This window comes from Bombina bombina, chromosome 1 (genome assembly GCF_027579735.1).
Source record: "Bombina bombina isolate aBomBom1 chromosome 1, aBomBom1.pri, whole genome shotgun sequence".
NCBI classification, from domain to species: domain Eukaryota; kingdom Metazoa; phylum Chordata; class Amphibia; order Anura; family Bombinatoridae; genus Bombina; species Bombina bombina.
In genome coordinates this window covers 1,164,781,139-1,164,798,785 of record NC_069499.1, presented here as the reverse complement: position 1 = coordinate 1,164,798,785, position 17,647 = coordinate 1,164,781,139, and the positions used below count along the sequence as shown (strand labels likewise).

The window sequence follows — 17,647 nt, the reverse complement described above, 5'->3', positions numbered from 1 at the left end:
GGGATCCTCAGGCGGACTAACAGATGCATTAGAGGTGCCTTGGAGGTTCAATACAATATATCCTTTCCGGCCATTACCACTACTTCTTAGTGTAGTGACTCGAGTCAAGCAGGCATCATTGATACTGATTGCTCCATCTTGGCCACGAAGGATATGGTTCACAGATCTAGTGGAGATGTCATCATCTCCTCCGTGGAAGTTACCTTGTCGCAGGGATCTGCTGACCAAGGTCTCTTTGTTCATCAATGTCTAGATTCTCTGAGGGTGAATGCGTGGAGATTGAACACTTAGTCCTAGCCAAGAGAAGGTTTTCTGAGAGAGTTAATTTTACTCTCATTCAAGCATGGTAGCTGGTTGCTCGTCGCATCTATCATAAGGTGTGGAGGACCTACTTATTCTGTTCTCCAGGATGAACTGGAAAAGGGCTTTTCTGCAAGTCCCCTGAAGGGACAGTTTTTGGCCCTGTCTGTGTTACTGCACTAGAGGTTCACTGAGCTTCCAGATGTGCAGCTATTTGTTAAGGCTCTGCTGGGATTAGACCTGTGTTTAGATCTAAGGCTCCTCTTTGGAGTTTAAATCTTGTTCTTAAAGTTTTTCAATGGGCTCCGTTGGAGCCTATGCATGAAGTAGACATTAATTTTTGTCTTTTCTACTGGCTATTGCTTATGTGCTCAGAGTATCTATGATTGCTGTCCTGCAATGTGTCCGTATTTATCTGGCTTTTCATGCCGATAAGGCAGTTCTAGGAACCAAGTTAGACTTTCTTCCTAAGGTTGTGTATATTCGCAACATCAATCAAGAGATTGTGGTTCCTTTCTTATGCAATCACCATACACTTCCGGGCATCACTCACATACAGGAAGAGGAAAAATCAGCAGGCAACACTCTAGAACTCCAAAAGGTAAAAACAAGCTTTATTGGTGACAAAAAAGTAAAAACAAATTGAGCCTCAGCTCATAGTCGCAATCCGGGGTCACAGAACAGCAACTGCAGACATGTTTCGTGTGGTTCCTCCACTTGTCAATTTGTTTTTACTTTTTTGTCACCAATAAAGCTAGTTTTTACCTTTTGGAGTTCTGGAGTTTTGTCTGCTGATTTTTCCTCTTCCTGTACGTGAGTGATGCCCGGAAGTGTATGGTGATTGGATCCTGAGTTTGCGCCTGAGACGTGGGCGCTCTTGCTGGGCTCCTGACAGTGAAGAGACAAGACGGAGAAGCTGAGCTAACGCTGAAGACACGCTGCTCTATTACACGGTGAAGAGACCCCGGATCGGTAAGCGCCACTTTTTCTGCATTCATTTTGTACGTTCCTTTCTTATGCCCTAATCCTTTTTCGTCAAAGGAACATTTGCAACTTATTTCTGGATGTGGTTTGTGCCTTGAAGTTCTATCTTCGGGCCACGATGGAATTTAGACAAACCTCTTTCTCTGTTTGTTCTCCTTTCCGGGAAGCGTAGGGATCAGAGGGCCTCTTCTACTTCCTTTTCTTTTTGTCTGAGGAGTGTCATCCATTTAGCATAGAGACGGCGGGACATAAGCCTCCTCTGAGGATTACAGCTCATTCTATGAGAGCAGTGGTTTCCTCTTGGGCCTTCAAAAATGAGGCCTCTATGGATCAGATTTGTAAGGCGGCTACCTGGTTCTCCTTACATAGTTTTTATAAATTTTACTAGTTTGATGTTGTTGCTTCTGCTGAAGCAGCCTTCCGGAGAAAGGTTTTGTAGGCTGTGGTGCCCTCAGATTAGGGTCCGCCTCTCTTTTTTCCCTCCCATTAGCATTCCGTGTACTCTAGAGCTTGGGTATATTTTTACCACAAGTAAGGAATGCGGCTGTGGACTCTTCCCATATTAAGATGGAAAACATAAATTATGCTTACCTGATAATTTCATTTCCAGCTGTATGGGACGAGTCCACAGCTCCCGCCCATGTTCTCCGATGGGCGGCCCTAAATTGATTTTTTTTCTTCTGGCACCTTTTTCACCCTGATAATTCTCCTGCTGTTCCTTGTTCCCTCGGCAGAATGACTGGGGTTATGAGGAACTGGGGGAGGCATTTAAGCCTTCGGCTGGGGTGTCTTTGCCTCCTCTTGGTGGCCAGGTTCAGTATTTCCCACAAGTAAGGAATGCAGCTGTGGACTGTTTTTATTTTATCCCTCCCTCTCTAGTGACTCGTGGACTTCCACATCTTGGGTATTATATCCCATGCATCACTAGCTCATGGACTCTTGCCACTTACATGAAAGAAAACATAATTTATGTAAGAACTTAGCTGATAAATTAATTTCTTTCATAGTGACAAGAGTCCATGAGACCCACCCAATATTTTTTGGGGTTATGATTTTTTTTTATTTATAAAGCACTCACTAACTTGGCTATACGTTAAACTGAGGTATGAGTGAGGTGGGAGGTGTATTTATAGGCATTTGAGGTTTGGGAAACATTACCCCCTTCTGGTTGGAATGTATATCCCATACGTCACTAGCTCATAGACTCTTGCCACTGTGAAAGAAATTAATTTATCAGGTAAGTTCTTACATAAATTATGTTTTTCTCTTATACTGCACTTTGATGAAGGTTGTAACCATAGCCATCAGACAATATATTCATTTTTTACTCTACCACCTTTATTTAAATGCTTTATCTTGAACAGTCCTTGTATAGGGTTTTGTTCAGCTTTGAGCAGTAAAGGAAACAAGCATATGTTTTTCACAAGTAAAATATATTGTGAATTGTAATAATTATATGTATTTTCTCTATTTTAGGCCGAGTGTTTGTTCACTGCCGTGAAGGCTACAGCCGTTCTCCCACACTGGTTATTGCATACCTTATGCTGCGTCACAAGATGGATGTAAAAACAGCTGTTTCTACAGTCCGGCAGAAGAGAGAGATAGGACCCAATGATGGTTTCCTAAAACAACTTTGCCAGCTCAATGAAAAGCTAGCAAAGGAGGGCAAGTTAAAGTCTTAGAGTAGTGCCATACATGCATAGGTGTTGATCACACACGGATTATAAAGACAAGAAACGCAAATAAGTTGAAAATTTGAAAGGTTTATTATTGTTTGTGCTGTCTGTAGTTGAAATGCCAAATAGTTTGGCTTTCTATTTTTTGATGTGTAATGGAACTATCTGTCAATTTAAATTAGTTTTCAATTAAAATTTATTTTTGCACATGTTTAGAGCCAGAGCCTCTATATTAGCTAGCATGGTACATGGGGAATGCAGATTTTCTTTTGCTCATCTTGAACTTGCCTTACTCTTGTGTTTTATTCTGAATGACAATTTGGGATTTATATATCTACTCTAAAAATATTTAATTTATGGTTTACTGCTTCATCCCAAAACAAAGTTGTGTCATGTTGTTTGCTGTTCATAACCTTGGTGCATAATCCTGAAATAGGAAATATAGACAATAGCCTAGATTCAATTAAACTAATATCTGATGGAAAAAAATCACAGCAACATAACATTTTAAAATGTACACAATTCATAGAGATTTATACCTGCCTCTTGTCACATATGCCAGTTGTATGTGACTCCGTTATAATTAATGCATAAAAGTAAACTTAAAGGGACAGTCATAGTCCAAATTAAACTTTCATGATTCAGATAGGGCATGCAATTTTAAACAACTTTCCAATTTACTTTTATCCCCAATTTTGCTTTGTTCTCTTGATATTCTTAGTTGAAAGCTAAACCAAGGAGGTTTATATGCTAATTTCTTAGACCTTGAAGACTGCCTATTATTTAAATGCATTTTGACAGTTTTTCACCACTAGAGGGTGTAAGTTCATGTGTGTCATATAGATAATACTGTGCTAATACACATGGAGTTATCTAGGAGTCAGCACTAATTAGCTACAATGCAAGTCTGTCAAAAGAACTGAAATAAGGGGGCAGTTTGCAAACTGTGTTGGTTATGCAAAATTAGGGAATTGGTAATAAAGGGATTATCTATCTTTTAAAACAAAACAAAAATCTAGTGTAGACTGTCCCCTTAAGGAAAGAAAATTGAGACAACATCAACACAAGATACTTCACAAGGGAAACACAGTGTTTATGCATTCTACATGGCTGGCATTGGTATAGAGGATAAATCCTGAGCATACCAAAGGTCAGCCATATTTTTTGTCTGCAGGGTCCCTGAGACACTTCTTGTTATATCCAGGGAAACTAGTTTTGTAGAACAAAACAGCAGTTTTTTTACACTTAGAAACATTTACAATAACCATGTTTCTGAAGTTGTTGTGATTGTAATCGTTTTAACCGCTAAGCAAGAACAACCACTAAATAATCTGTAGAAAATACAAGTAAAACATTACTCAATTATTTTCTTCCATAAGTCAGGGAGAGTCCACAACTTCATTCCTTACTGTTGGGAAATACAACACCTGGCCACCAGTAGGAGGCAAAGACACCCCAGCCAAAGGCTTAAATATCCTTCACACTTCCCCTATCCCCCAGTCATTCTTTGCCTTTCGTCACTATAGGAGGTGGCAGAGAAGTGTCAGAAGATTTTGATAGTCCTGTAATGAGTATGTTCCCTTTGAGAAAGGACTGGAGTTTTAAGTTATCATGTAAACCTCTCAGTGAGAGTATTGATAAAAGTTAGAGTCTGAAGATGCAGGGAAAGTTTTTCTGTGAACCCATCTAGACTGTCGCTAATAGGCTCCTGAGCAATCAGTGTTGACAAGTTTTACTGCTTGCTGCTACACACTCAAGTCCATGTCAGAAGTGCTGCTGAAAGACTGTCACACTTGAGAGGCTGTGCCTGTTTCACAGCATGGATCCTGGAGGGTAAGACTAATTTTTATATGTACAAATTTAAAACGCTATAAATGGTCACAGTGTGGCTCCTTTATACCTTGATAGGATCAAGGGTTAATATCTCCTTCATAGAGATTATTTGAACAGTTTGGGGATTTATATCTGCTTAATGTGAGAGTTTTTTAGGCTCATAGACTGTGTGTTTTTTTTTCGCTTGGAACAAACAGGTTTCACTTTTGTTTTTGAAGTGTTGCGCAGCTCATAACAGCTTGGTGCCCTTTTTCATAGCAGGGGAAGTCTTTCATTTCCTAAGATCCTGCTGCAGACATCACTCCTGAGGAGAGCGTTTTCACTGTTAGCTGTCTGTGTCTAGGAGGTTGTGAGTTCCCCAGCCATTGGGAGCATTAAGGTGCCGTTTTTTTAAATAAAAGCGTTTCTTTTTGCTTGTCCTTCTGTGGGTACTGTATATACAAAGCTATGGAGGACTCTGATACTACATTAGAAGGTTCCACTCCTTCTGTATTGATAAATTATTCCTGTTTATATTGTGAGGAGGCTGTGGTTTGCCCGCCTGCTCAATTTTTTTCCATTTGCCTAAACACTGTTCTAAAGTCTAAGAAGGGAGACAAGCCTGCTAATACTCATAGCACTATTAGCCCTTCTGAACCGTCTACTTCTCAGGAATCTGGGTCCCGAGAAATTACTACCCTTTCTACATTACCCGCTCAACTAATCCTCCATCTGGAGGGGGCCTTTTTTCCCTAAGGTGGATGGCACTATCTCAACGCTGCCTAAGCATACTACTATCCCTCTGAAGGATACTTCTTCTTTTAGAGAGTATATGGATAAGAAAATTAAAACTTTTCTGAGGAAGATGTTTCAACTTACAGGGCTTTTATTTCAACCGGTGGCAGCTGTAGCCGTGGTTGCTAGAGTAGCTACCTACTGGTTCGACACTCTGTCGGATCTCATTGAGGTGGAGACTCCACTCGAGGATATTCAGGAGAAAATGATAGCACTGAGAATTGCTAACTCCTTCATCTGTGACGCAAATATGCAGATTTTTCACATAAATGCAAAGGCTGCTGGTAGAAGTCTTGGTCTGTGGATATGACTTCTAAATCCAGACTTCTTTCTCTTCCCTACAAGGGGAAGATTTTATTCGGTCCAGGACTGAACTCCACTATCTATACGGTTACCGGAGGGAGTGCTGCGGAATCTGTTGGCGCTCTACAAATAAGCGATAATAATAATAATAATAAAAGGTGCCTTCTTACCGCAGGATAAGAAGAATAGGCCTAAGGGACGGCAACTTGTGCTGGCAAGTCACAACGTCAGCAGTCCTCCTCCAAGTCTGAGCAGCCCAAGAGTACTTGGAAGCCGGCTCACTTCTGAAATAAGTCCAAACAGACTAAGAAGCCTGTCGAGAACAAATCGGCATGAAGGGGCGGCCCCCGATCCGGGATCGCATCAAGTAGGGGGCAGACTGTCTCTTTTTTCAGACGCTTGGTTCCAGGATGTACAAGACCCTTGGGTCCTGAAGGTTGTATTACAGAATAGGATTCAAGTCTCATCCGGGCAGATTCTTACTCTCCAGTTTGTCTACAAGACCAGAAAAGAGGGCTGCCTTCTTAGGTTGCGTATGGGATCTCTCTTCTCTAGGAGTTATTGTCCCGGTACCTTCAGCAGAAAGAGGTTTGGGGTTTTATTCAAACCTTTTCGTGGTTCCAAAGAACCAATTCCAATTCTGGACCTAGAGTGCCTAAACAAGTTTCTGAGTGTTCCCTCTTTTAAGATGGAGACAATTGGGTCTATCCTTCCTCTACTTCAGGAAGGACAGTTTATGACCACAATAGACCTGAAGGATACATACCTTCACGTCCCAATTCACAGGGAACATTTTCAGTTCCTAAGGTTTGAGGTTTGCCTTTCTGGACGAGCACTTCCAGTTCATAGTTCTTCCATATGACCTAGCTACTGCTCCAAGGATATTTACAAAGGAACTGGGGGCTCTTCTAGCTGTTGCCAGAACATGAGGTATTGCAGTAGCACCTTACCTGGATGATATCTTGGTACAGGCACCATCTTTTTGTCTAGCGGAAGAACATTCGGAGTCCCTTCTCACTCTTCTTTGATCACATGGATGGAAGATAAACTTGGAAAAGAGTTCTCTTACTCCAAGTACAAGGGTGAATTTTCTAGAAACTATAATAGACTCCATACCCATGAGAATATTCCTCACAGATCAGAGACGTTGCAAGCTAACTTCTGCATGTCTTGTCCTCCAGGCCTCCTCGAGACCCTCAGTGGCTCAGTGTATGGAGGTAATCGGACTCATCGTGTCCTGCATGGACATCATTCCTTTTGCCAGATTCCACCTCAGACCCTTACAATTTTGCATGCTGAGACAATGGAACAGCGACCATTCAGATCTGTTTCAATAGATTGTGCTGGACAGCCTGTTGAGAGACTCACTCTCCTGGTGGCTCTGTCCAGATCATCTGTACCAAGGCATGTGCTTTTTGAGATTGTCCTGGGAAATTGTGACTACGGACGCAAGCTTTTCAGGCTGGGGAACCATTTGGGTTGCCAAGAAGGCACAAGGTCTGTGGACTTGGAAGGAGTCCTCCCTTCCGATCAATATTTTGGAACTCTGGGCAATCTTCAATGCCTTGAAGGCTTGGCCCCTTCTGGGTTCATCCCAGTTTATCAGATTCCAATCAGACAATATAACCTCGGTTGCCTATATCAACCATCTGGGGGGGAATGAGAAGTTCCTTGGCGATGAGAGAAGTATCTCAGATACTAGAGTGGGCGGAGACTCACAAATGTATGCTGTCAGCGATCCACATTCTGGGTGTGGACAACTGGAAGCAGACTTCCTCAACAGGCAATCCTTTCACCCAGGGGAATGGTCTCTTCACCCGAGGTGTTTGCAGAGATATGCAGTGAGTGGGGAACGCCAGAGATAGATCTCATGGCATCCTGCCTCAATACCAAGCTACCCAGGTATGGGTCAAGGGATACTCAGACGGAACTGATAGATGCCCTATCAGTACCATGGAGATTCAGACTCATATTTTTTCCTTTACCGCTTCTCCCTCGTGTGGTGGCTCATATTAACAAGGAGCGAGCATCTGTGATTCTGATTGCTCTGTCGTGGCCGCAAAGGACGTGGTTTGCGGATCAGGTGAATATGTCTTCACCTCCTCAGTGGAGGTTACCTTGTCGCAGAGATCTGCTGATACAGGGTCCCTTTGTTCATCAAAATCTAGATTCTCTGAGGCTGACTGCGTGGAGATTGAACACTTAGCCAAGAGAGGGTTTTTTGAGAGTGTTATCGACACTTTTGTTCAAGCTCGTAAATCAGCTACTCGTCATATCTGCTATAAAGTGTGTAGGATTTGTACTAGTGTGAAGAGCGTGGTTTTTCCTGGCATAAGGTTAAGGTTGCCAGAATTTTAGCTTTCCTCCAAGATGGACTGTAGAAGGGTTTATCTGCTAGTTCCCTGAAGGGACAGATATCGGCCCTGTCAGTGTTAATGCACAAAAGATTGGCTGAACTTCCAGATGTGCAGTCCTTTGTTAAAGGGACACTGAACTCAAATTTTTTCTTTTGTGATTCAGATAGAGCATGCAATTTTAAGCAACTTTCTAATTTACTCCTATTATCAATTTTTCCTTGTCCTCTTGCTTTTTTTATTTGAAAAATAAGGCATCTAAGCTATTTTTTTGGTTCAGTACCATAGACAGCACTTGTTTATTGGTGGATGAATTTATCCACCAATCAGCAAGAACAACCCAGGTTGTTCGCCAAAAATGGGCCGGCATCTAAACTTTCATTCTTGCATTTCAAATAAAGATACCAAGAGAGTGAATACAATTTGATAATAGGAGTAAATTAGAAAGTTCCTTAAAATTGCATGCTCTATCTGAATCACAAAAGAAAAAATTTGGGTTCAGTGTCCCTTTAAGGCTTTGGCTAGGATTAGATCCGTGTTTAAATCTGGGGCTCCACCTTGGAGCCTCAATCTTGTTCTTAGTGTTTTGCAGCAGGCTCAGTTTGAGCCTATGCATACTGTTGATATTAAATTGTTATCTTGGAAGGTTCTTTTTTTGTTGTCTATTGCCTCTACGCGCAGAGTTTCTGAGATTTCTGCTTTGCAATGTGATCCTTTTATCTGTTTTTTTTTTCATGCTGATAAGGCAGTTTTACGCACTAAACTAGGGTTCCTCCCTAAGGTGGTGTTGAATCGTAACATTAATCAAGAAATTGTTGTTCCTTCCTTGTGTTAATCCTTCTTCTGTGAAGAAACATTTGCTTCACAATCTAGTTGTGGTTTGTGCCTTGAAGTTCTATCTTCAGGCTACTAAGGAATTCAGACAATCTTCCTCTTTGTCATCCATGCGGGGAAGCATAAGGGGCAGAAGGCTACTACAACATCTCTATCTTTCTGGTTGAGGAGTGTCATCCGCTTAGCTTATGAGACAGCGGGATGACAGCCTCCTGAGAGGATAACGGCTCATTCCACTAGAGCAGTGGCTTCCTCCTCTTGGGCTTTTAAGAACAAAGCTTCAATGGATCAGATTTGTAAGGCGGCTACCTGGTCCTGCTTACACACTTTTTCTAAATTTTACAAGTTTGATGTGTTTGCTTCGACTGAAGCAGCTTTCGGGAGAAAAGTTTTGCAGGCTGTGGTGTCCTTAGAATAGGGTCCGTCTCTTTTTTCTGTTTCCTTCCATCCTTTGGAGCTTGGGTATAGTTTTCCCAACAGTAAGGAATGAAGTCGTAGACTCTCACTGCCTTATGGAAGGAAAACATTTATGCTTACCAGATAAATTCCTTTCCTTCCTGGCAGGGAGAGTCCACGACCCCGCCCGTTATTTATTTTTTTGATGGGCGGCCCCCATTTTTATATTATTTCTTCTGGCACCTTTTATATCCTGATGTTTCTCCTACTTTTCCTTGTTTCCACGGCGTAATGACTGGGGGATAGCGGAAGTGGGAGGGATATTTAAGCCTTTGGCGGTGGTGTCTTTGCCTCCTCCTGGTGGCCAGGTGTTTTATTTTCCAACAGTAAGGAATGAAGTCATGAACTCTCCCTGCCAGAAAGGAAAGAAATTTATCTGGTAAGCATAAATTATGTTTTTCAAATGTGATCTCACCTTCCCAACAAGGTCCCTCGGCAACTTCACAAAACTCTATGGATCTAGGCTATTGTTTTTATTGCATGTAGCATATATTTTATTTTCTATGCTGCCTAATGCTTATTTATTTACACATCTAGTAAAACATATCATTTGAAAAATTCCTACAAACCGGAAACTTAAAACATGAAAAATAAGCTGTATGTTTTTGAAAGAAAGATTTTACAGAGTATTTTGAGTTGGAAAGTAAAAAACAACAACATTGTATGAGACTGAAATTAAGCAGTCATATTTGGATATAAATTAATATGGTTTAATCTGAAAATATATTAAATATGCCTGTTGGATTTAGCTGACATGGGTTTTTACTGATTGTATTAGTGGAAACACCTTTTCATGTATAAGAAATGCACTATTTTAAAACAAATATAAATTTAATTAAACATTCCATACTTAATAAGTGAAATATATTTGCACAATGTGATATCTCTCCTCACAAAAAAAAATATCATCCATACCTACTGACACTGCCCAACCTAGCACAGACATGGCACAATAAGAACATTAATAGTCTGGTAAAGTGTGATATAAATGCAGTATTTGTTATATGTTTGTATTGATGTATAAATTCCTCATTTTTTAAAAGTTTTCCCCAATCTTGAATGCTCTTAGACATGATAGTTTTAATGCTGTGTAATTTATAACACGGGTGCCTATACTATAGGGGCATACATAGGTAAAGGTGAACACAACTGGTTATATGCAAACTAAAATTACTCACATTTGCCTGTGTATGTTTTTCTAATATTTCATTTGTATGTGTTGTTTGAAAACTACGTTTTGTGTGAATAAATATATTGGGAAAAATATGTGTAATTTTGTCCTTTTTTTTTTTTTTTTAAATTGTTACCGACTTTTAAATGCTCCTTTAAAAAAATGACAAATAAAGCATGTGTGGGTGCAGTCTCTTAAACTAAGGACTGTGCATAGCTCAATGTCCACTTACAAGTATTTCAAACGTTTTAATTGCTTTGAAAGGCTTGTTATGTCCAGAGTTTACTATGATGCAGCATAAAGCTCTGCTATGAGACCTTGGTACGACACTATCAGAATTTTTGGGAGCAGTAATCTTATTCTGCATAATGTATGTTTGCATAGTCTAATTAACTTGCGCCGTAATGTGGTGGTGCCATCTGATGTACATTAGCTTGTGCAGCATCTTAATCGTATGCACAATTATACTAGATGAAGAATCCTGAGACAGAAAAAATAAAGTGCATTGATGCTTGTTTAGCTATACACCTGACTATGTTGATTTAACTATGCCATCCTTGAGGTGGCAGAGAGGTTAACACGCAGCGTTCTTTAGACCACAGCTACTTAAAGGGACATTCTGGTCAAAATTTAAATACACATAGGTGAATTACATTTTTGAATGTAAACATATTTGCAATACACATTCATTGGCAGATATGCTTCTTGTAAAAGTTATCATTGTTTTAATGTTAACATTTTTATGCACGTGCATGTGAAGCATAACTAGATATTCTTAGTGCACCAGCATTTTAAAGACTGCCGCTGCTCAGAGCGGGGCTTATAACATGTCAGCAATTAACAAATTGATTCATTACAACCATAGGCCTAGATTTAGAGTTTGGCGTTAGCCGTGAAAACCAGCGTTAGAGGCTCCTAACGCTGGTTTTAGGCTACCTCCGGTATTTGGAGTCACTCAAAAAAGGGTCTAACGCTCACTTTTCAGCCGCGACTTTTCCATGCCGCAGATCCCCTTACGTAAATTGCGTATCCTATCTTTTCAATGGGATTTTTCTAACTCCGGTATTTAGAGTCGTGTCTGAAGTGAGCGTTAGAAATCTAACGACAAAACTCCAGCCGCAGGAAAAAAGTCAGTAGTTAAGAGCTTTCTGGGCTAACGTCGGTTTATAAAGCTCTTAACTACTGTACTCTAAAGTACACTAACACCCATAAACTACCTATGTACCCCTAAACCGAGGTCCCCCCACATCGCCGCAACTCGATTAAAAATGTTTAACCCCTAATCTGCCGACCGCCAACTACGTTATCCTTATGTACCCCTAATCTGCTGCCCCTAACACTGCCGACCCCTATATTATATTTATTAACCCCTAATCTGCCCCCCACAACGTCGCCGCCAGCTACCTACAATAATTAACCCCTAACCTGCCGACCGCAAAGAGCCGCCACCTACATTATAGCTATGTACCCCTAATCTGCTGCCCCTAACACCGCCAAACCCTATATTATATTTATTAACCCCTTATCTGCCCCCTCAACGTCGCCTCCACCTGCCTACACTTATTAACCCCTAATCTGCTGAGCGGACCGCACCGCTATTATTATAAAGTTATTAACCCCTAATCCGCCTCACTAACCCTATAATAAATAGTATTAACCCCTAATCTGCCCTCCCTAACATCGCCGACATCTAACTTCAAACATTAACCCCTAATCTGCCGACTGGAGCTCACCGCTATTCTAATAAATGTATTAACCCCTAAAGCTAAGTCTAACCCTAACACTAACACCCCCCTAAGTTAAATATAATTTTAATCTAACGAAATTAATTAACTCTTATTAAATAAATTATTCCTATTTAAAGCTAAATACTTACCTGTAAAATAAATCCTAATATAGCTACAATATAAATTATAATTATATTATAGCTATTTTAGGATTAATATTTATTTTACAGGTAACTTTGTATTTATTTTAACCAGGTACAATAGCTATTAAATAGTTAAGAACTATTTAATAGCTAAAATAGTTAAAATAATTACAAATTTATCTGTAAAATAAATCCTAACCTAAGTTACAGCCAATCGGATTGAACTTGAATATTCCTACCTTAATTCCGATTGGCTGATAGAATCCTATCAACCAATCGGAATTCGAGGGACGCCATCTTGGATGACGTCCCTTAAAGGAGCCGTCATTCTTCAGTTGGACGTCGCCGGATGAAGATGGGTCCGCGGTGGAGGTCTTCAGGATGGAGCCGGTCCTCATTGGATGAAGATAGAAGATGCCGCTTGGAAGATGATGGTTGCCGGTCTGGATCTACTCTTCTTCCCGGATAGGATGAAGACTTTGGACCCTCTTCTGGACTTCTTCAGTGGATGTCTAGCCCCCGCTTGGGTTGGATGAAGATATCGGAGCCAGGACGGATCGGTGTGATACCCTGTGAGGTGAAGACAAGGTAGGATGGATGATCTTCAGGGGCTTAGTGTTAGGTTTATTTAAGGAGGGTTTGGGTTAGATTAGCGGTATGTGGGTGGTGGGTTGTAATGTTGGGGGGGGGTATTGTATGGTTTTTTTTACAGGCAAAAGAGCTGAACTTCTTGGGGCATGCCCCGCAAAGGGCCCTGTTCAGGGCTGGTAAGGTAAAAGAGCTTTGAAGTTTAGTAATTTAGAATAGGGTAGGGCATTTTTGTTATTTTATTAGGGGGCTTAGAGTAGGTGTAATTAGTTTAAAATTGTTGTAATATTTTTCTTATGTTTGTAAATATTTTTTTATTTTTTGTAGCTTTGTTCTTTTTTATTTTTTGTACTTTAGTTAGTTTATTTCATTGTAGTTATTTGTAGATATTGTATTTAATTAATGTATTGATAGTGTAGTGTTAGGTTTAATTGTAGGTAATTGTAGATATTTTATTTAATTAATTTAATGATAGTGTAGTGTTAGGTTTAATTGTAACTTAGGTTAGGATTTATTTTACAGGTAATTTTGTTATTATTTTAACTAGGTAACTATTAAATAGTTCTTAACTATTTAATAGCTATTGTACCTGGTTAAAATAATTACAAAGTTACCTGTAAAATAAATATTAATCCTAAAATAGCTATAATATAATTATAATTTATAGTGTAGCTATATTAGGATTTATTTTACAGGTAAGTATTTAGCTTTAAATAGGAATAATTTATTTAATAAGAGATAATTAATTTCGTTAGATGTAAATTATATTTAACTTAGGGGGGTGTTAGTGTTAGGGTTAGACTTAGCTTTAGGGGTTAATACATTTATTAGAATAGCGGTGAGCTCCAGTCGGCAGATTAGGGGTTAATAATTGAAGTTAGGTGTCGGCGATGTTAGGGAGGGCAGATTAGGGGTTAATACTATTTATTATAGGGTTAGTGAGGCGGATTAGGGGTTAATAACTTTATTATAGTAGCGCTCAGGTCCACTCGGCAGATTAGGGGTTAAAAAGTGTAGGCAGGTGGAGGCGACATTGTGGGGGGCAGATTAGGGGTTAATAAATATAATATAGGGGTCGGCGATGTTAGGGCAGCAGATTAGGGGTACATAGGGATAATGTAAGTAGCGGCGGTTTACGGAGCGGCAGATTAGGGGTTAATAATAATATGCAGGGGTCAGCGATAGCGGGGGCGGCAGATTAGGGGTTAATAAATGTAAGGTTAAGGGTGTTTAGACTCGGGGTACATGTTAGGGTGATAGGTGCAGACGTAGGAAGTGTTTCCGCATAGCAAACAATGGGGCTGCGTTAGGAGCTGAACGCGGCTTTTTTGCAGGTGTTAGGTTTTTTTTCAGCTCAAACAGCCCCATCGTTTTCTATGGGGGAATCGTGCACGAGCACGTTTTTGAGGCTGGCCGCGTCCGTAAGCAACTCTGGTATCGAGAGTTGAAGCTGCGTTAAATATGCTCTACGCTCCTTTTTTGGAGCCTAACGCAGCCTTTATGTGGACTCTCAATACCAGAGTTATTTTTATGGTGCGGCCAGAAAAAAGCCGGCGTTAGCTTTTCGGGTCGTTACCGACAAAACTCTAAATCTAGCCGTTAGGTTGCTCTATGAGTAAGTGCTGTATTTAAAATGCTGGTGCACGGTGCATACTTAAAGGGACACTGTACCCAAAAATGTAATTTCATGATTTAGATTGAGTATGAAATTTTATGCAAATTTCGGATTTACTCCTATTATCAAATTTTCTTCATTCTCTTGGTATCTTTATTTGAAATGCAAGAATGTAAGTTTAGATGCTGGCCCATTTTTGGTGAACAACCTGGGTTGTCCTTGTTGATTGGTGGATAAATTCATCCACCAATAAAATAGTGCTGTCCAGAGTAATGAAACAAAAAAAAAAGCTTAGGTGCCTTCTTTTTCGAAAAATTATAGCAAGAAAACGAAGAAAAATTGATAATAGGAGTAAGTTAGAAAGTTGCTTCAAATTGCATGCTCTTTCTGAATTACAAATGAACAAATTTGGGTTCAGTGTCCCTTTAACCCTTTGACTGCTAAGCCATTCCGCACCTGTGTGCGAAGCTGATTTTGAGCTTTTTGTTGCAGTTCACGTTTAAACACTTTTAGAAGTAAAGTTTGTGTGAATAAAATCTACAAACTATATATTGTTTTTTTCAGCAGACCTAGCAGATTCCAAATATACCATTATTATATGTGTATGTCTCAACGGGTTTTAAAAATAAAGCATAAAATATGAAAAAGTGTGTATTTTTTTTTGCTCCACACTCAATAAAAATTAGTTTATAATTTTATTTTTCTAAACTCTATCATCAAAACCTGTGTTGCTAAATATTTGCAGTAGGAAACCTGTCTAAAATAAGCAGAAATTGAGAACATTTCACTGTGTTTTTCTACTGTTTTATTGCCGACGTGTCAATTTGATAGACCTTAACAAAAAGCATCTTTAATTTGAATGTATTGTTGCTAGCAATTAAACAGCTTCAGTTGCCTGGGAAGCTAAGATATGACAACAAAACTATATCATTTTAGAAACTACACCCCAGCTGCATCAAATTAGGTCTTATTTTTATCACAAATCTGAAGTGTGCAACAAATAAGCGAATATCACACTTGTAAAAAAAATAAAAACATTTTTAGAAAGTGCACTCCCTGACACATCAAATGAGGGCTATATGTAATTCTAGCACTAAAGTGGAGTGCGCAAATATTCATGGAATATGGTGCTTTGCTTAAAAAATATTTTTTTTGTAAGCAAAGTTACATGTTCATTTATGTCTTACGCACTACAAATTTGTGCTAGCAATACATGCCCCCGCAGCTATTTACATAATACCTATTAACCCCTATCCTGCCCCCCCCTATACCAACGCCACCCCTAATAAATGTATTAACCCCTATCCTGCCGCTCCCGGACCCCGCCGCAACAAAATAAATAGTTTAACCCCTAAACCGCCGCTCCCGGACCCCGCCGCCACCTATATTAAACTTATTAACCCCTAATCTGCCCCCCCTACACCGTCGCCACCTATAATATTTTTATTAACCCCTATCCTGCCCCCCTATACCGCCGCAACCTATAATAAAATTATTAACCCCTAAAGCTAACCCTAACACCCCCCTAAATTAAATCTAATTTAAAATAACAAAATAAATTAACTCTTAACTAAATTATTCCTATTTAAAGCTAAATACTTACCTGTAAAATAAACCCTAAACTAGCTACAATATAACTAATAGTTACATTGTAGCTATTTTAGGATTTATTTTTATTTTACAGGCAACTTTCAATTTATTTTAACTAGGTAGAATAGCTATTAAATAGTTATTAACCATTTAATAGCTACCGAGCTAAAATAAAGAGAAATTTACCTGTAAAATAAAAACTAACCTAAGTTACAATTACACCTAACACTATCATTAAATAAATGAATCCTATTTAAAACTAAATACTTACCTGAATGTATTGTTGCTAGCAATTAAACAGCTTCAGTTGCCTGGGAAGCTAAGATATGACAACAAAACTATATCATTTTAGAAACTACACCCCAGCTGCATCAAATTAGGTCTTATTTTTATCACAAATCTGAAGTGTGCAACAAATAAGCGAATATCACACTTGTAAAAAAAATAAAAACATTTTTAGAAAGTGCACTCCCTGACACATCAAATGAGGGCTATATGTAATTCTAGCACAAAAGTGGAGTGCGCAAATATTCATGGAATATGGTGCTTTGCTTAAAAAATATTTTTTTTGTAAGCAAAGTTACATGTTCATTTATGTCTTACGCACTACAAATTTGTGCTAGCAATACATGCAGCCCCTCATTTGATGGGCCATGGGGTGTACTTTCCAAAACTGTGTACCTTGTATACTGTATCTTAAATTCTCAGGTGGCTACAGCTGTTAAACTGCAGACATGGCTACCTTGAAACATTTAAAACGTATAGCAAACTAAATAAGGGTACAGAGAAACTCCCTGATACAGGGTACTCACTTTTAATCGAAGCACTCATACAGTGCTATCAGGAGCGGACAGGGTATGTGTAGCCACCCAGCTGACTGATGTTTGGCAACACTCTCCTCACACCTTGGTATCGGGTGATCTAAAGCAGGGTATAGAAAAACAATAAAGCGGCACCTGTCTGTATCAGTAGCAAACAAAATGTGGATACAAAAAAAAAACCCTGAGACAGGGTACTCACATTATCATCTAAGCACTCATACAGTGCTATCAGGAGCGGACTGGATATTTATACAGCCACCCAGCTGACTGGTCTCCAGGTAGCAGGAACACTGAATTCTCCAAGATTGAAACTCCCAGTGGGAGTGATTGGTATAGATAGGCAATACAAGGTTCCAGTACAAAAAAAATAAAATAGGTTTATTTGTAAAAACAACAATATAAAAACAGGAACCAAGGTATGGTATGCTAGAAATGTATTTTGGGGACTCTATGCAATTTTGATTTTTATTTATGAGCC

General features: G+C 39.5%; 1 protein-coding gene across 1 annotated transcript in view; it reads left to right on the top strand.

The window, feature by feature from the left end:
* DUSP3 (dual specificity phosphatase 3) overlaps positions 1-10,780 on the top strand; it is a 423,172-nt gene extending 412,392 nt beyond the window's left edge. The window contains exon 3 of the mRNA XM_053699598.1: positions 2,761-10,780. Within this exon, the coding sequence (XP_053555573.1) occupies positions 2,761-2,966 (206 nt within the window). The 3' untranslated portion in view covers positions 2,967-10,780. The remainder of the gene's footprint in view (positions 1-2,760) is intronic.
* The last annotated feature ends 6,867 nt before the right edge of the window (positions 10,781-17,647 follow it).